Raw genomic sequence first — 15,661 nt, 5'->3', positions numbered from 1 at the left:
TGAAATGAGAAAACAGGGTTCTAATTCTAAGCTTTCCAATTCTTTATTCTAACTTCATTCAGAAAAATAATTCTCAATGGGATTAAAACAGAAATGATGCAGTTAATGGTGCACAGACTGATTCTACAGCTGCTAACAGCTCGTCACACTCACAGCCTCCAGGCGAGGTCACAGCTCCTTCGCGTTCACCTGCAACCAAGAAGGAAACATATTTGAACTTGGCTAATAGACAGCTAGCTAACTTTGTACTAGCTCTTTTAGGTTGTCTCGGTTGCTATGGTAACACGGAACACCAAGAAAGTTTAAACCAGTAAAATAGTCTAAGAGACATTTGTACAACAAATTATTTTCAGCTAAGTTTCTGCGACACAATATGGGGATACAGTTGAGTAATCATAAACTTTAATGTCAATCAAACGCCACAAAACAATTAAGAACAACAACAACCACAATCCAACGCTGCAACATTGTGGCCAATAGCAGAAGCGGCTGATAATTCAGCCAATCAGAGAGCGGCGGGAGCTTTCAAACCTCAGACAGGAAATACCTCGGAGCAGCGGACAGTTGGAATGACGCGAACTCACGGCTGAGCTTTATTTTTATGCTTTTCACGGCCGAACTGAGCCTTTGGAGACTTTAGACAGTTTTATTAATCAAGACAAACAAAGAACGTTTGATAACCCGCAGGTGGAGGAATATTTTGAGCCGGCCAACATGGGGGATTCAGCTGCGGACACGCGCTGTGAGTCATAAATTACGCATTTTATTAATGAAATACGATGATTAAACGCAAACACGCGATTCTGTCATGTTGTGGGATCTCCTGCCTGTTGCTCAGATATGTAAAGTAACTTGAAAAAGATTTTAAATTTGGTTCAAGTGAATGAAAGCAGAGTAGCTCAGTGCAAACGGGACAAAAATAAAACGGGATAAAAAAAAATCCAAATAAAAACTCGTTTTCAGCTCCATAACACGTCACATTAACCTGAGGAAACAAACTGCAGAGAACAGGTTCTCACCCAGGTTCAGGTTCTGAAACATATCCACCAATCAATAAAGTTAAGTAACCTGAGTTCGGGTTGGGGCACAGTATGAGCTCAACGGGTCGTTCTGTAGAACTATGGGATGTTTCAGGCTCCCCTGAGCCATCCCTAACTATAAGCTTTATCAGAAAGGAAAGTTTCAGCCTGATCTTAAAGGTAGAGAGGGTGTCTGCTTCCTGAAGCCAAACTGGCAGCTGGTTCCACAGAGAGGGGCCTGATAACTGAAGGCTCTGCCTCCCATTCTGCTTTTAGGGGCCTGATAACTGAAGGCTCTGCCTCCCATTCTGCTTTTAGGGGCCTGATAACTGAAGGCTCTGCCTCCCATTCTGCTTTTAGGGGCCTGATAACTGAAGGCTCTGCCCCCCATTCTGCTTTTAGGGGCCTGATAACTGAAGGCTCTGCCTCCCATTCTGCTTTTAGGGGCCTGATAACTGAAGGCTCTGCCTCCCATTCTGCTTTTAGGGGCCTGATAACTGAAGGCTCTGCCTCCCATTCTGCTTTTAGGGGCCTGATAACTGAAGGCTCTGCCTCCCATTCTGCTTTTAGGGGCCTGATAACTGAAGGCTCTGCCTCCCATTCTGCTTTTAGGGGCCTGATAACTGAAGGCTCTGCCTCCCATTCTGCTTTTAGGGGCCTGATAACTGAAGGCTCTGCCTCCCATTCTGCTTTTAGGGGCCTGATAACTGAAGGCTCTGCCTCCCATTCTGCTTTTAGGGGCCTGATAACTGAAGGCTCTGCCTCCCATTCTGCTTTTAGGGGCCTGATAACTGAAGGCTCTGCCTCCCATTCTGCTTTTAGAAACTCTGGGAACCACAAGGAAACCTGCAGTCTGGGTCTATAGCAGCAGAACTATGGGATGTTTCAGGCTCCCCTGAGCCATCCCTAACTATAAGCTTTATCAGAAAGGAAAGTTTCAGCCTGATCTTAAAGGTAGAGAGGGTGTCTGCTTCCTGAAGCCAAACTGGCAGCTGGTTCCACAGAGAGGGGCCTGATAACTGAAGGCTCTGCCTCCCACTGTAGATGAACGTCTGACAGCGGAGCAGATGGATGAGCTGAGGATCCAGAACGTGGCGTATCAGTACCTGTGCAGGTTGGAGGAAGCCAAGAGGTCAGTGAGCAGAACCATAACCGGGTCAGGTTTAACTGTATCAACATCTGCTGACAGAAGCTGCTTCTTGCTCAGGTGGATGGAGGCGTGTCTGGGGGAGGAGCTTCCTACTCCCACCGAGCTGGAGGAGGCACTGAGGAATGGAGTCGTTCTCGCCAAACTCGGTCATCGTTTCGCTCCGAATGCTGTACCCCTGAAGAAAATCTACGACCCGGAACAGCGCCGATACCAGGTGACGTGACACAAAAGATGCTCTGATCCAACGCAGTGGACCAGATTAAACCAGTTTAGCATCCTTTAATTCTAGTGTGTACCAGATTAAACCAGTTTAGCATCCTTTAATTCTATTTTGTACCAGATTAAACCAGTTTAGCATCCTTTAATTCTAGTTTGTACCAGGTTAAACCAGATTAAACTAGTTTAGCATCCTTTAATTCTAGTGTGTACCAGATTAAACCAGTTTAGCATCCTTTAATTCTAGTTTGTACCAGATTAAACCAGTTTAGCATCCTTTAATTCTAGTGTGTACCAGATTAAACCAGTTTAGCATCCTTTAATTCTAGTTTGTACCAGATTAAACCAGTTTAGCATCCTTTAATTCTAGTGTGTACCAGATTAAACCAGTTTAGCATCCTTTAATTCTAGTGTGTACCAGATTAAACCAGTTTAGCATCCTTTAATTCTAGTGTGTACCAGATTAAACCAGTTTAGCATCCTTTAATTCTAGTGTGTACCAGATTAAACCAGTTTAGCATCCTTTAATTCTAGTTTGTACCAAGTTAAACCAGTTTAGCATCCTTTAATTCTAGTGTGTACCAGATTAAACCAGTTTAGCATCCTTTAATTCTAGTGTGTACCAGATTAAACCAGTTTAGCATCCTTTAATTCTAGTGTGTACCAGATTAAACCAGTTTAGCATCCTTTAATTCTAGTGTGTACCAGATTAAACCAGTTTAGCATCCTTTAATTCTAGTTTGTACCAGGTTAAACCAGATTAAACCAGTTTAGCATCCTTTAATTCTAGTGTGTACCAGATTAAACCAGTTTAGCATCCTTTAATTCTCGTGTGTACCAGATTAAACCAGTTTAGCATCCTTTAATTCTAGTGTGTACCAGATTAAACCAGATTAAACCAGTTTAGCATCCTTTAATTCTAGTGTGTACCAGGTTAAACCAGTTTAGCATCCTTTAATTCTAGTGTGTACCAGATTAAACCAGTTTAGCATCCTTTAATTCTATTTTGTACCAGATTAAACCAGTTTAGCATCCTTTAATTCTAGTGTGTACCAGATTAAACCAGTTTAGCATCCTTTAATTCTAGTTTGTACCAGGTTAAACCAGATTAAACCAGTTTAGCATCCTTTAATTCTAGTGTGTACCAGATTAAACCAGTTTAGCATCCTTTAATTCTAGTGTGTACCAGATTAAACCAGTTTAGCATCCTTTAATTCTAGTGTGTACCAGGTTAAACCAGTTTAGCATCCTTTAATTCTATTGTGTACCAGATTAAACCAGTTTAGCATCCTTTAATTCTATTTTGTACCAGATTAAACCAGTTTAGCATCCTTTAATTCTATTTTGTACCAGGTTAAACCAGTTTAGCATCCTTTAATTCTAGTGTGTACCAGATTAAACCAGTTTAGCATCCTTTAATTCTAGTGTGTACCAGATTAAACCAGTTTAGCATCCTTTAATTCTATTTTGTACCAGATTAAACCAGTTTAGCATCCTTTAATTCTAGTGTGTACCAGATTAAACCAGTTTAGCATCCTTTAATTCTAGTGTGTACCAGATTAAACCAGTTTAGTATCCTTTAATTCTAGTTTGTACCAGGTTAAACCAGATTAAACCAGTTTAGCATCCTTTAATTCTAGTGTGTACCAGATTAAACCAGTTTAGCATCCTTTAATTCTAGTGTGTACCAGATTAAACCAGTTTAGCATCCTTTAATTCTAGTGTGTACCAGATTAAACCAGTTTAGCATCCTTTAATTCTAGTGTGTACCAGATTAAACCAGATTAAACCAGTTTAGCATCCTTTAATTCTAGTGTGTACCAGGTTAAACCAGTTTAGCATCCTTTAATTCTAGTGTGTACCAGATTAAACCAGTTTAGCATCCTTTAATTCTAGTGTGTACCAGATTAAACCAGTTTAGCATCCTTTAATTCTAGTGTGTACCAGATTAAACCAGTTTAGCATCCTTTAATTCTAGTGTGTACCAGATTAAACCAGTTTAGCATCCTTTAATTCTAGTGTGTACCAGATTAAACCAGATTAAACCAGTTTAGCATCCTTTAATTCTAGTGTGTACCAGGTTAAACCAGTTTAGCATCCTTTAATTCTAGTGTGTACCAGATTAAACCAGTTTAGCATCCTTTAATTCTAGTGTGTACCAGATTAAACCAGTTTAGCATCCTTTAATTCTATTTTGTACCAGATTAAACCAGTTTAGCATCCTTTAATTCTAGTGTGTACCAGATTAAACCAGTTTAGCATCCTTTAATTCTAGTGTGTACCAGGTTAAACCAGTTTAGCATCCTTTAATTCTAGTGTGTACCAGATTAAACCAGTTTAGCATCCTTTAATTCTAGTGTGTACCAGATTAAACCAGTTTAGCATCCTTTAATTCTATTTTGTACCAGATTAAACCAGTTTAGCATCCTTTAATTCTAGTGTGTACCAGATTAAACCAGTTTAGCATCCTTTAATTCTAGTTTGTACCAGGTTAAACCAGATTAAACCAGTTTAGCATCCTTTAATTCTAGTGTGTACCAGATTAAACCAGTTTAGCATCCTTTAATTCTAGTTTGTACCAGATTAAACCAGTTTAGCATCCTTTAATTCTAGTGTGTACCAGATTAAACCAGTTTAGCATCCTTTAATTCTAGTGTGTACCAGATTAAACCAGATTAAACCAGTTTAGCATCCTTTAATTCTAGTTTGTACCAGATTAAACCAGATTAAACTAGTTTAGCATCCTTTAATTCTAGTTTGTACCAGGTTAAACTGATTTGGAATACTTTAATACCAGTTTGATCAGCAGAACCAGCCCTCCAGAGTTTATCATCAGGGATTATTGCTAGTATTGATTTGTCAAATGTTGATAATCAATGGCGTATTGATCCTTCAGATATCTATAATCGGCTGTTCATTGATCATTTCAGGCTATGGGGCTTCAGTTTCGTCACACCGACAACATCAACCACTGGAGGAATGCCATGACGATCCTGGGATTGCCAGCCGTCAGTGAACTGATTGATCAGATTCTTGATCAGCTGATCAATTTGAATCTAGAGTGATAATTTGTTGTTGTTTTTAGATCTTTCATCCAGAAACTACAGACGTTTACGACAAGAAGAACATGCCGAGAGCGGTTTACTGTATCCATGCGCTCAGGTACACTTGTCTTATCACCTGATCACCTCTGTGTGTGAGGTATTGATCATTTGTGTGTGTGTGGCTGAGAAGTATTGATCACCTGTGTGTGTGTGTGGCTGAGAAGTATTGATCACCTGTGTGTGTGTGTGAGAAGTATTGATAACCTGTGTGTGTGTGAGAGAAGTATTGATCAGCTGTGTGTGTGTGAGAGAAGTATTGATCAGCTGTGTATTTACCTACTCTCTGCAGCCTCTACCTTTACAGACTGGGTTTGGCTCCACAGATTCATGACCTGTATGGGAAAGTCAAGTTCACAGGTAAATGCTGCTCACCTACACCTGAGGCTACCTGAGACGGGCAGTGTGTGATTTTCGATCGGATTGTCTATCAGTGATCGAAGGGAGGATTGTCATCTTTTTTTCAAATAGCGAACTTTAAGGCGATCTTGAAGTACCGTGTTTTCCGCACCATAAGGCGCACCAAAAAGCCTTAAATTTTCACAAAAATCGTCCGTGCGCCATATAATTTCCAAACCATTCCAAAATCTGTCACAGATACCGCCATTTTGAATTTACCGCGGGGAGCGCCGAGCATTCATCGGGGCTTTAAGCCCCCTCCGCATCACTCACCGCTCTCCCTTCGCCGCTCACCGCCACGTTCACTTTTGCCGCCTCTTCGCTCTCGTACATTGGAAAAGAATGGCAACTGGCCACTTCCGTCGCTCGCTTTGTGTTTGGTGTGAGTCCAGGGTCGGGTGCGGGTCCAGGACCGGGTGCTACTCCAGGGTCGGGTGCTACTCCAGGGTCGGGTGCTACTCCAGGGTCGGGTGCTACTCCAGGGTCGGGTGCGACTCCAGGGTCGGGTGCGGGTCCAGGGTCGGGTGCGACTCCAGGGTCGGGTGCGGGTCCAGGACCGGGTGCGACTCCAGGGTCGGGTGCGGGTCCAGGGTCGGGTGCGGGTCCAGGGTCGGGTGCGGGTCCAGGGTCGGGTGCGGGTCCAGGGTCGGGTGCGACTCCAGGGTCGGGTGCGGGTCCAGGGTCGGGTGCGACTCCAGGGTCGGGTGCGGGTCCAGGGTCGGGTGCGGGTCCAGGGTCGGGTGCGACTCCAGGGTCGGGTGCGACTCCAGGGTCGGGTGCGGGTCCAGGGTCGGGTGCGACTCCAGGGTCGGGTGCGGGTCCAGGGTCGGGTGCGGGTCCAGGGTCGGGTGCGGGTCCAGGGTCGGGTGCGACTCCAGGGTCGGGTGCGGGTCCAGGGTCGGGTGCGGGTCCAGGGTCGGGTGCGGGTCCAGGGTCGGGTGCGACTCCAGGGTCGGGTGCGGCTCCAGGGTCGGGTGCGGGTCCAGGGTCGGGTGCGGGTCCAGGGTCGGGTGCGACTCCAGGGTCTGGTGCGGGTCCAGGGTCGGGTGCGGGTCCAGGGTCGGGTGCGGGTCCAGGGTCGGGTGCGGGTCCAGGGTCGGGTGCGGGTCCAGGGTCGGGTGCGGGTCCAGGGTCGGGTGCGGGTCCAGGGTCGGGTGCGGGTCCAGGGTCGGGTGCGGGTCCAGGGTCGGGTGCGGGTCCAGGGTCGGGTGCGGGTCCAGGGTCGGGTGCGGGTCCAGGGTCGGGTGCGGGTCCTGGGTCGGGTGCGGGTCCAGGGTCGGGTGCGACTCCAGGGTCGGGTGCGGGTCCAGGGTCGGGTGCGACTCCAGGGTCTGGTGCGGGTCCAGGTGCGACTCCAGGGTCGGGTCCAGGGTCGGGTGCGGGTCCAGGGTCGGGTGCGACTCCAGGGTCGGGTGCGGGTCCAGGGTCGGGTGCGACTCCAGGGTCGGGTCCAGGGTCGGGTGCGGGTCCAGGGTCGGGTGCGGGTCCAGGGTCGGGTGCGACTCCAGGGTCGGGTGCGGGTCCAGGGTCGGGTGCGGGTCCAGGGTCGGGTGCGGGTCCAGGGTCGGGTGTGGGTCCAGGGTCTTCTTGCTTGCTTACTTTTCTCTGCGCCACAAGTGGTGTGCTATAGCATCTTTCTTTTTAGCCACAAGCTAAATAATTCACGCATATATTTGGGGGTATTTTTGCGGCCTCGGAGGGGTGATGAACTCATATGTGCCCAAATAAATTTGTCGTCTCCTGATCCCTCACAGGCACACATCTTACCCAATGTGCCCAAATGGCCGATTTAGCTTTCCCTCTTCTTCTTGCTGCCGGCCATGTCAGCGCCAGGCTGTGATTGTTTGATTGATTGTTTTTTAGCTGACGTAACTGCGCCCACTCTCTCAGGCGATTGGATCGCCTGTGATCGACAGTGACCACGATCGAATGATCTGAAGACGATTTCACGTCCTGAGTGTGATTGCTTTGTGAGTGTTTCCTGTGGACCAATCAGACTTGTTCTCACCTGAACCTGAACCTGTGTGTTGTCAGATGAGGAGATCAACAACATGAAGATGGAGCTGGACAAATATGGCATCCAGATGCCGGCGTTTAACAAGATCGGAGGAATCCTTGCCAACGAGCTGTCAGTGGACGAAGCTGCAGGTAGAGCTGTGCTCTGATAGGCTGTGGGCTCGGGGCTGCAGGAGCTCTGACTCTGCTCTCTCCCATCAGGTCACGCGGCGGTGGTCGCCATTAACGAGGCAGTGGACAGGGGAGACGTGGGCGTCACGGCGGCAGCTCTGAGGAACCCCGCCGCCCTGCTCAGCGACTTGCAGGAGGCACTGATGAGAGTCTACCAGGAGATGCTGCAGAAGGCCCGGAGGAGGAAGGCCGAGAGCGCTGTGTGCCGGGTGAGGCTGAGCTTTGATTGGCCAGAGAGACCACGGGTGGTGTGTGTGTTCTTATCTTTAATGTGTGTGTCAGCGTGGAGAATCGGAGGACAAAGATATGTACGAGGAGTACCTGACGCAGAGGGAGATCCAGGAGCACATCAACACTGTTAACGGTGAGAGGCCCCCCACTGTGACCGAGCCCCTAAACCTCTCAGCTGAGATGAATATTGATCACATTGGTCTGTGTTTCAGTCCGATCGGCGGTGGAACAGGTGGATGAAGCTCTGGATGCTGCAGACGAACTTTCTCTGCTTTCCGCTCTGCAGCTCGCCTGTTTGGCTCTCAGGGGCCTCCGTACTGACAATGGCCCCTGGTACCTGGACCAGCTGTTAGTGGACCGCCAGCAGAAGGCTCTGGTACACAAATGCACACAACACCTCCCCGAGCGGCACGTTACCAACCGCCACAGTGCAGTCAGTGTGTGGGAAATTCATATTTCTGCTGTTACTTAAACGTGTTCCATATGAATCATTTGGTGCTGGTTGATCAATACATTTTAATGCTGTTGCATATGATGAGCACTGCAGGGTATCTATACAGCTGGGTTGGGGGGGTAATCTAATATGGTACAGGAAGTGTGTAGTGACAGCTTCAGGTGTTTAACTTTCCTTTTGTAAATGCGTGTAATTCTGATGGTGAGAAAATGCATTAATTCTAAGATAGATTAAAGTCCGCTTTACTAAAAAATCTCATTTTAACCTTATTAACATGTATTTAAGGTAATTCTTCTTACATAACAAGTAAAATCAACCACTGTAGCTGTGGATTTCAGCTTTAAATCTGCACATTACTACCTACAGTCAGACAGTCCTAACCCTGTTCCACGGGTTCGACTGTTTTCAGGAACCACAAGGAGACGTTTGCACAGACGAGGTGCAGAAAACCGTAGAAACAAAGCTGAGCCAAGGCTCTCAGCCGGCCCACTTCGCTGTGTTCTGCTGTGATTTTCAGAGTTGGCCGGCTTGAAGCTGAGAACTCGGTATTAACCACAGTGGGTTTAGGGTTAGGGAAAACCGGAGAGAACAGAATTAATAAAAAGTGTATAAAAGGTCAGTCAATGGATTTTCATTTGACTCGCTGACAAACACGCTTTTGTGGAAATGTGGAGGAACTGACTGTGCGTCCAGATTTAGTTTTGAGGCATCAACATGTAGCGATGTAGAAATAATGACCGTTGACCTCTGACCTCTGACCCAGGATCAAGGCTCTGTCGATCCTCTGGAACCCGTCGAGCTGCAGGAAAGTATCTCTGTGGCCAACCGGGAAGCTCACAGAGCCAGGAACGGTAAGCTACTTCCTGTCTTCACCTGTTCACCTGCACAGTACTGCACACATGCTCCAGTAAAACCTGTGTGTGCGTTTCAGTGCACGTGGCGGTGCAGAGCGTTAATGCGGCGCTGCGTGGAAACGACCCCCGACACACCGTCAGCTGCCTGATGAACTCTGACCTGCAGCTGCCTGAAGTCTTTCCATCTGCTGCAACACTGTACCACCGAGAGCTGCAGCTGCTGCAGAGACGGGCCGCACAGGTGAGCACCTGAGACACAGGTAAACGCACCTAAACGCACCCGAGGCACGGGTAAACGCACCTAAACGCACCCGAGGCGCGGGTAAATGCACCCGAGACACGGGTAAACGCACCTGAGACACGGGTAAACGCACCTGAGACACGGGTAAACGCACCTTAGGCACGGGTAAACGCACCTAAACGCACCTTAGACACGGGTAAACGCACCCGAGACACGGGTAAACGCACCCGAGGCACGGGTAAACGCACCTAAACGCACCTGAGACACGGGTAAACGCACCCGAGACACGGGTAAACGCACCCGAGGCGCGGGTAAACGCACCTAAACGCACCCGAGGCGCGGGTAAACGCACCTGAGACACGGGTAAACGCACCTGAGACACGGGTAAACGCACCTGAGACACGGGTAAACGCACCCGAGACACGGGTAAACGCACCCGAGACACAGGTAAACGCACCTAAACGCACCCGAGGCGCGGGTAAACGCACCCGAGACACAGGTAAACGCACCTAAACGCACCCGAGGCGCGGGTAAACGCACCGGAGACACGGGTAAACGCACCTGAGACACGGGTAAACGCACCCGAGACACGGGTAAACGCACCCGAGACACGGGTAAACGCACCCGAGACACGGGTAAACGCACCCGAGACACGGGTAAACGCACCCGAGACGCAGGTAAACGCACCCGAGACGCGGGTAAACGCACCCGAGACACGGGTAAACGCACCTAAACGCACCTGAGGCACAGGTAAACGCACCCGAGGCACGCGTAAACGCACCCGAGGCACGCGTAAACGCACCTGAGACGCGGGTAAACGCACCCGAGACGCGGGTAAACGCACCCGAGACGCGGGTAAACGCACCCGAGACGCGGGTAAACGCACCCGAGACGCGGGTAAACGCACCCGAGACGCGGGTAAACGCACCCGAGACGCGGGTAAACGCACCCGAGACGCGGGTAAACGCACCCGAGACGCGGGTAAACGCACCCGAGACGCGGGTAAACGCACCCGAGACGCGGGTAAACGCACCCGAGACGCGGGTAAACGCACCTAAACGCACCTGAGGCACAGGTAAACGCACCCGAGGCGCGGGTAAACGCACCTAAACGCACCTGAGACACGGGTAAACGCACCCGAGACACGGGTAAACGCACCCGAGACGCGGGTAAACGCACCCGAGACGCGGGTAAACGCACCCGAGACGCGGGTAAACGCACCTAAACGCACCTGAGGCACAGGTAAACGCACCCGAGGCGCGGGTAAACGCACCTAAACGCACCCGAGACGCGGGTAAACGCACCCGAGACACGGGTAAACGCACCCGAGACGCGGGTAAACGCACCCGAGACGCGGGTAAACGCACCCGAGACGCGGGTAAACGCACCTAAACGCACCTGAGGCACAGGTAAACGCACCCGAGGCGCGGGTAAACGCACCTAAACGCACCTGAGACACGGGTAAACGCACCCGAGGCACGGGTAAACGCACCTGAGACACAGGTAAACGCACCCGAGGCGCGGGTAAACGCACCTAAACGCACCTGAGACACAGGTAAACGCACCCGAGGCGCGGGTAAACGCACCTAAACGCACCTGAGACACAGGTAAACGCACCCGAGGCGCGGGTAAACGCACCTAAACGCACCTGAGGCACGGGTAAACGCACCTGAGACACAGGTAAACGCACCCGAGGCGCGGGTAAACGCACCTGAGGCACAGGTAAACGCACCCGAGACACGGGTAAACGCACCTAAACGCACCTGAGGCACGGGTAAACGCACCTAAACGCACCCGAGACACGGGTAAACGCACCTAAACGCACCTGAGGCACAGGTAAACGCACCCGAGACACGGGTAAACGCACCTAAACGCACCCGAGACACGGGTAAACGCACCTAAACGCACCTGAGGCACGGGTAAACGCACCCGAGACACGGGTAAACGCACCTAAACGCACCTGAGACACAGGTAAACGCACCCGAGACACGGGTAAACGCACCTAAACGCACCTGAGGCACGGGTAAACGCACCTAAACGCACCTGAGGCACGGGTAAACGCACCTGAGACACAGGTAAACGCACCCGAGGCGCGGGTAAACGCACCTGAGGCACAGGTAAACGCACCCGAGACACGGGTAAACGCACCTAAACGCACCTGAGACACAGGTAAACGCACCCGAGACACGGGTAAACGCACCTAAACGCACCTGAGGCACGGGTAAACGCACCTAAACGCACCCGAGACACGGGTAAACGCACCCGAGACACGGGTAAACGCACCTAAACGCACCTGAGACACAGGTAAACGCACCCGAGACACGGGTAAACGCACCTAAACGCACCTGAGGCACGGGTAAACGCACCTAAACGCACCCGAGACACGGGTAAACGCACCCGAGACACGGGTAAACGCACCTAAACGCACCCGAGGCACGGGTAAACGCACCCGAGACACGGGTAAACGCACCTAAACGCACCTGAGGCACAGGTAAACGCACCCGAGACACAGGTAAAAGCACCTAAACGCACCCGAGACACGGGTAAACGCACCTAAACGCACCTGAGGCACGGGTAAACGCACCCGAGACACGGGTAAACGCACCTAAACGCACCTGAGACACAGGTAAACGCACCCGAGACACGGGTAAACGCACCTAAACGCACCTGAGGCACGGGTAAACGCACCTAAACGCACCTGAGACACGGGTAAACGCACCCGAGACACGGGTAAACGCACCTGAGACACGGGTAAACGCACCTGAGGCGCGGGTAAACGCACCTTAGGCACGGGTAAACGCACCTAAACGCACCTGAGACACGGGTAAACGCACCCGAGACACGGGTAAACGCACCCGAGACACGGGTAAACGCACCTGAGGCGCGGGTAAACGCACCTAAACGCACCTGAGGCACAGGTAAACGCACCCGAGACACGGGTAAACGCACCTAAACGCACCCGAGACACGGGTAAACGCACCTAAACGCACCCGAGGCACGGGTAAACGCACCCGAGACACGGGTAAACGCACCTAAACGCACCTGAGACACAGGTAAACGCACCCGAGACACGGGTAAACGCACCTAAACGCACCTGAGGCACGGGTAAACGCACCTAAACGCACCTGAGACACGGGTAAACGCACCCGAGACACGGGTAAACGCACCTGAGACACGGGTAAACGCACCTGAGACACGGGTAAACGCACCCGAGGCGCGGGTAAACGCACCTGAGGCGCGGGTAAACGCACCTAAACGCACCTGAGGCACGGGTAAACGCACCTAAACGCACCTGAGGCACGGGTAAACGCACCTAAACGCACCTGAGACGCGGGTAAACGCACCTAAACGCACCTGAGACGCGGGTAAACGCACCTGAACGCACCCGAGACACAGGCTGCATCTGAGGTGTGTCCACCTGTATTTCAGGTGTTTATATCAGTTTTATTCTTTGTTACATTTTTGCAGGCAGAGCTGCAGCAGGAGGAGCTGTTTGTTGCCGTGGAGATGCTGTCAGCTGTCGCTCTCATCAATCAAGCCCTAGAGGTGGGACACCTGCAGCAGTTCAGCTCCTCGTTGGTCAGTCCCTCAGCGGGACTCTCTGATGTGGACCCCGTCATGCTGGACAGGTGAGAGGACTGCAGGTAAGATAGTTTCACAGCAGCTGAAGATGTTTACGACATCGCTGTCATTCAGGTATTTTGAGCTTCTGGCTGGAGTGAAGCGGCAGAGGGGCAGAGATATGCTGACCTGGAATCAGCTGCAGGAAGGAATCCACTCTGTGAACGAGGCGGCGCAGGACGAACACCAACGTATGGGAACACTCGACCGCAGACATCAGATTTAACACATTTACCTGTTTACCTATGTGACCTTTCACCTCAGAGCTCCTGGCTGTCAGCCTGATAAACCAGGCTGTGAGGAGTGGAGACCTCCAGCAGCTGACGTCTGCCCTGATGTTGCCCTCCGGTGGACTGGAGGAGGTCTCACCTGCCAACACTTGCAGATACCTGACCCTGCTGACCAAAGCCAGAGAGCACAAAGCCCAGGTAACACGGGTGGAAGAAGTGAAGCCAGGAGGTTTAGAGGTTAAACCTGAGGTCAAAGACTCTGCCTTTATCCAAACAGGTGAGCAGAGACCCAGGAGCTGAGCTGTGGTTGGCTGATATCCAGGAAGTGGTGAAGCAGGCCAATCAGCAGAGTCAGAAAGCTCTAAAGTGTGAGTCTGAACCTGTTTAATCTTGTAATGTTTGCAGGACTCTAGAGTGGAACCTGATTTCTGAATGATGTGACTAAAAAATAAATCTGAGGCCAGCCATTCGAGGTCTGAGCGTCTCTGAAAGCCTCCCTTTGGTTCAACTATAGGCCATAGTGTGGTCTAAACCAATCAGAGATGGTGAAGGCCCCCCTCTGATTGGCCAGATATTTCTGAACATGTGTCAGACAGAGAGGTGAGAGGCCGAGGTCCAGTCAGCAGAGCAGCTATTAATAACAGCACTAATGATATTATTAGAGCCCGTTCCTGTGACCCGTCCAACCAGCCCGCCGAAAATTAGCTTTTTATTTATTTTAGGAATTTATGCTGCCTCAAAGAAAGTATTTGCTGCTCCTGGTAACCAGTGCAGTAACTGACTGGAGTTCAAAAGACTTTTAGTTTAGATTCAGAATCCGTCGGTCGGGTCGCGGGGGGCGGAGCCTATCCCAGGGGGGGAGGCGGGTCACCTGGACAGGGCGCCATCACAGGGCTTTGATTTAGATTGTTTTATTTAATGTTTAATTTCAGCTCAGCGAAGCACTTGGACCACCAACACTTTTCAGTTCGTTACTGAATTGTGCTTCAAATAAAAACAGATTGTTAGTTAATCATTTCTGTATTTAGCAGAAGCTTTTATCCAAAGCGACTTACAATACTGCCTAAAACAGGCAGCTGTTCTTAAAGAGAGGGAACCTGTAAACTGCAGGTGAACCCGAGGATAAAAGTCTGGAGCCCTGGTTTGAAATGGGCCCCGTGTCAGAAACTGGTGCTGGGGGGGGGCACCTGGAAGAAAGAGTCCCTCAGGCCTCTTCAGCTGGACACCAAAGAGTTTATAAAACTGGTTAAAAGTTTTGTCTGTTCCTGCTTTTAACCTAAAATAGACTAATGTAAGAGTTCCTGGGGGGGGTGAAGCGTAGGAACGACACGTGACATGGACCTGAGGCCTGTGGTTGGTCCGCTCAGAACGTAATTTCCAGCAGCAGCTCGGCGAATCGTTTAAAAGTATCGGAGTGCATTTATTCATCCGGGTCCTCAGTGGGTGACCCGGTGATGTAGGTTCAGCCTCGGCCACAGACCCCCCCACAAACCTCTTCTCTGTCGCCTGCTTCAACATTTGCAAGCATTTGTTCTTCATGATGAGCTCCAGCTGCAAATCCAGCTGCTCACCTCGGTTGCCGTTGGTTACTGTTGTTAACTGTGACCTGAAGACAAAGGATTCGGCTGTTACCTATAGGCTATAAACCACCCCCCCCCCCCAGCATGGAGACCTGCAGAGCGACTTGTTCCCTCCCGCAGAACTTCGAGCGCCCGATGACGGCGTCTCGGTTCGCCCAAACCCGGCGACATGAGGACTGAGACTGACTGGTTCTCCTCCTGCAGTGTGCCTGGCCCTGGCTGCGGTGAACCAGGCTGTGAAGGAGAACCGAGCGAAGCAGACTCTGCGGGTTCTGGTTCTGCCAGAGGTGGAGCTGCGGGGCGTTTTACCCGACTGTGCTGCCGAGTATCAGCGAGAGCTCGCTGCCCTGATGGCCCACAGGACGCGCTCAGGTAAGA

At 50.6% G+C, this 15,661-nt stretch overlaps 1 protein-coding gene across 1 annotated transcript in view; it reads left to right on the top strand.

The window, feature by feature from the left end:
- Positions 1 to 545: 545 nt before the first annotated feature.
- iqgap3 (IQ motif containing GTPase activating protein 3) overlaps positions 546 to 15,661 on the top strand; it is a 29,160-nt gene continuing 14,044 nt past the window's right edge. Inside the window, exons 1-17 of the mRNA XM_072393410.1 lie at positions 546 to 742; positions 2,064 to 2,151; positions 2,227 to 2,383; positions 5,316 to 5,393; positions 5,471 to 5,547; positions 5,779 to 5,846; positions 7,920 to 8,033; positions 8,103 to 8,281; positions 8,355 to 8,436; positions 8,516 to 8,679; positions 9,521 to 9,608; positions 9,689 to 9,852; positions 13,321 to 13,481; positions 13,549 to 13,664; positions 13,738 to 13,901; positions 13,981 to 14,071; positions 15,488 to 15,655. Of these exons, the coding sequence (XP_072249511.1) occupies positions 715 to 742; positions 2,064 to 2,151; positions 2,227 to 2,383; positions 5,316 to 5,393; positions 5,471 to 5,547; positions 5,779 to 5,846; positions 7,920 to 8,033; positions 8,103 to 8,281; positions 8,355 to 8,436; positions 8,516 to 8,679; positions 9,521 to 9,608; positions 9,689 to 9,852; positions 13,321 to 13,481; positions 13,549 to 13,664; positions 13,738 to 13,901; positions 13,981 to 14,071; positions 15,488 to 15,655 (1,987 nt within the window). The 5' untranslated portion in view covers positions 546 to 714. The remainder of the gene's footprint in view (positions 743 to 2,063; positions 2,152 to 2,226; positions 2,384 to 5,315; positions 5,394 to 5,470; positions 5,548 to 5,778; positions 5,847 to 7,919; positions 8,034 to 8,102; positions 8,282 to 8,354; positions 8,437 to 8,515; positions 8,680 to 9,520; positions 9,609 to 9,688; positions 9,853 to 13,320; positions 13,482 to 13,548; positions 13,665 to 13,737; positions 13,902 to 13,980; positions 14,072 to 15,487; positions 15,656 to 15,661) is intronic.

This window comes from Leuresthes tenuis, unplaced genomic scaffold (genome assembly GCF_036924035.1).
Source record: "Leuresthes tenuis unplaced genomic scaffold, fLeuTen1.0.hap1 SCAF_10, whole genome shotgun sequence".
NCBI lineage: Eukaryota > Metazoa > Chordata > Actinopteri > Atheriniformes > Atherinopsidae > Leuresthes > Leuresthes tenuis.
Note: the sequence above shows the minus strand (reverse complement) of the source record. Positions and strands in the feature narration are given on the sequence as shown.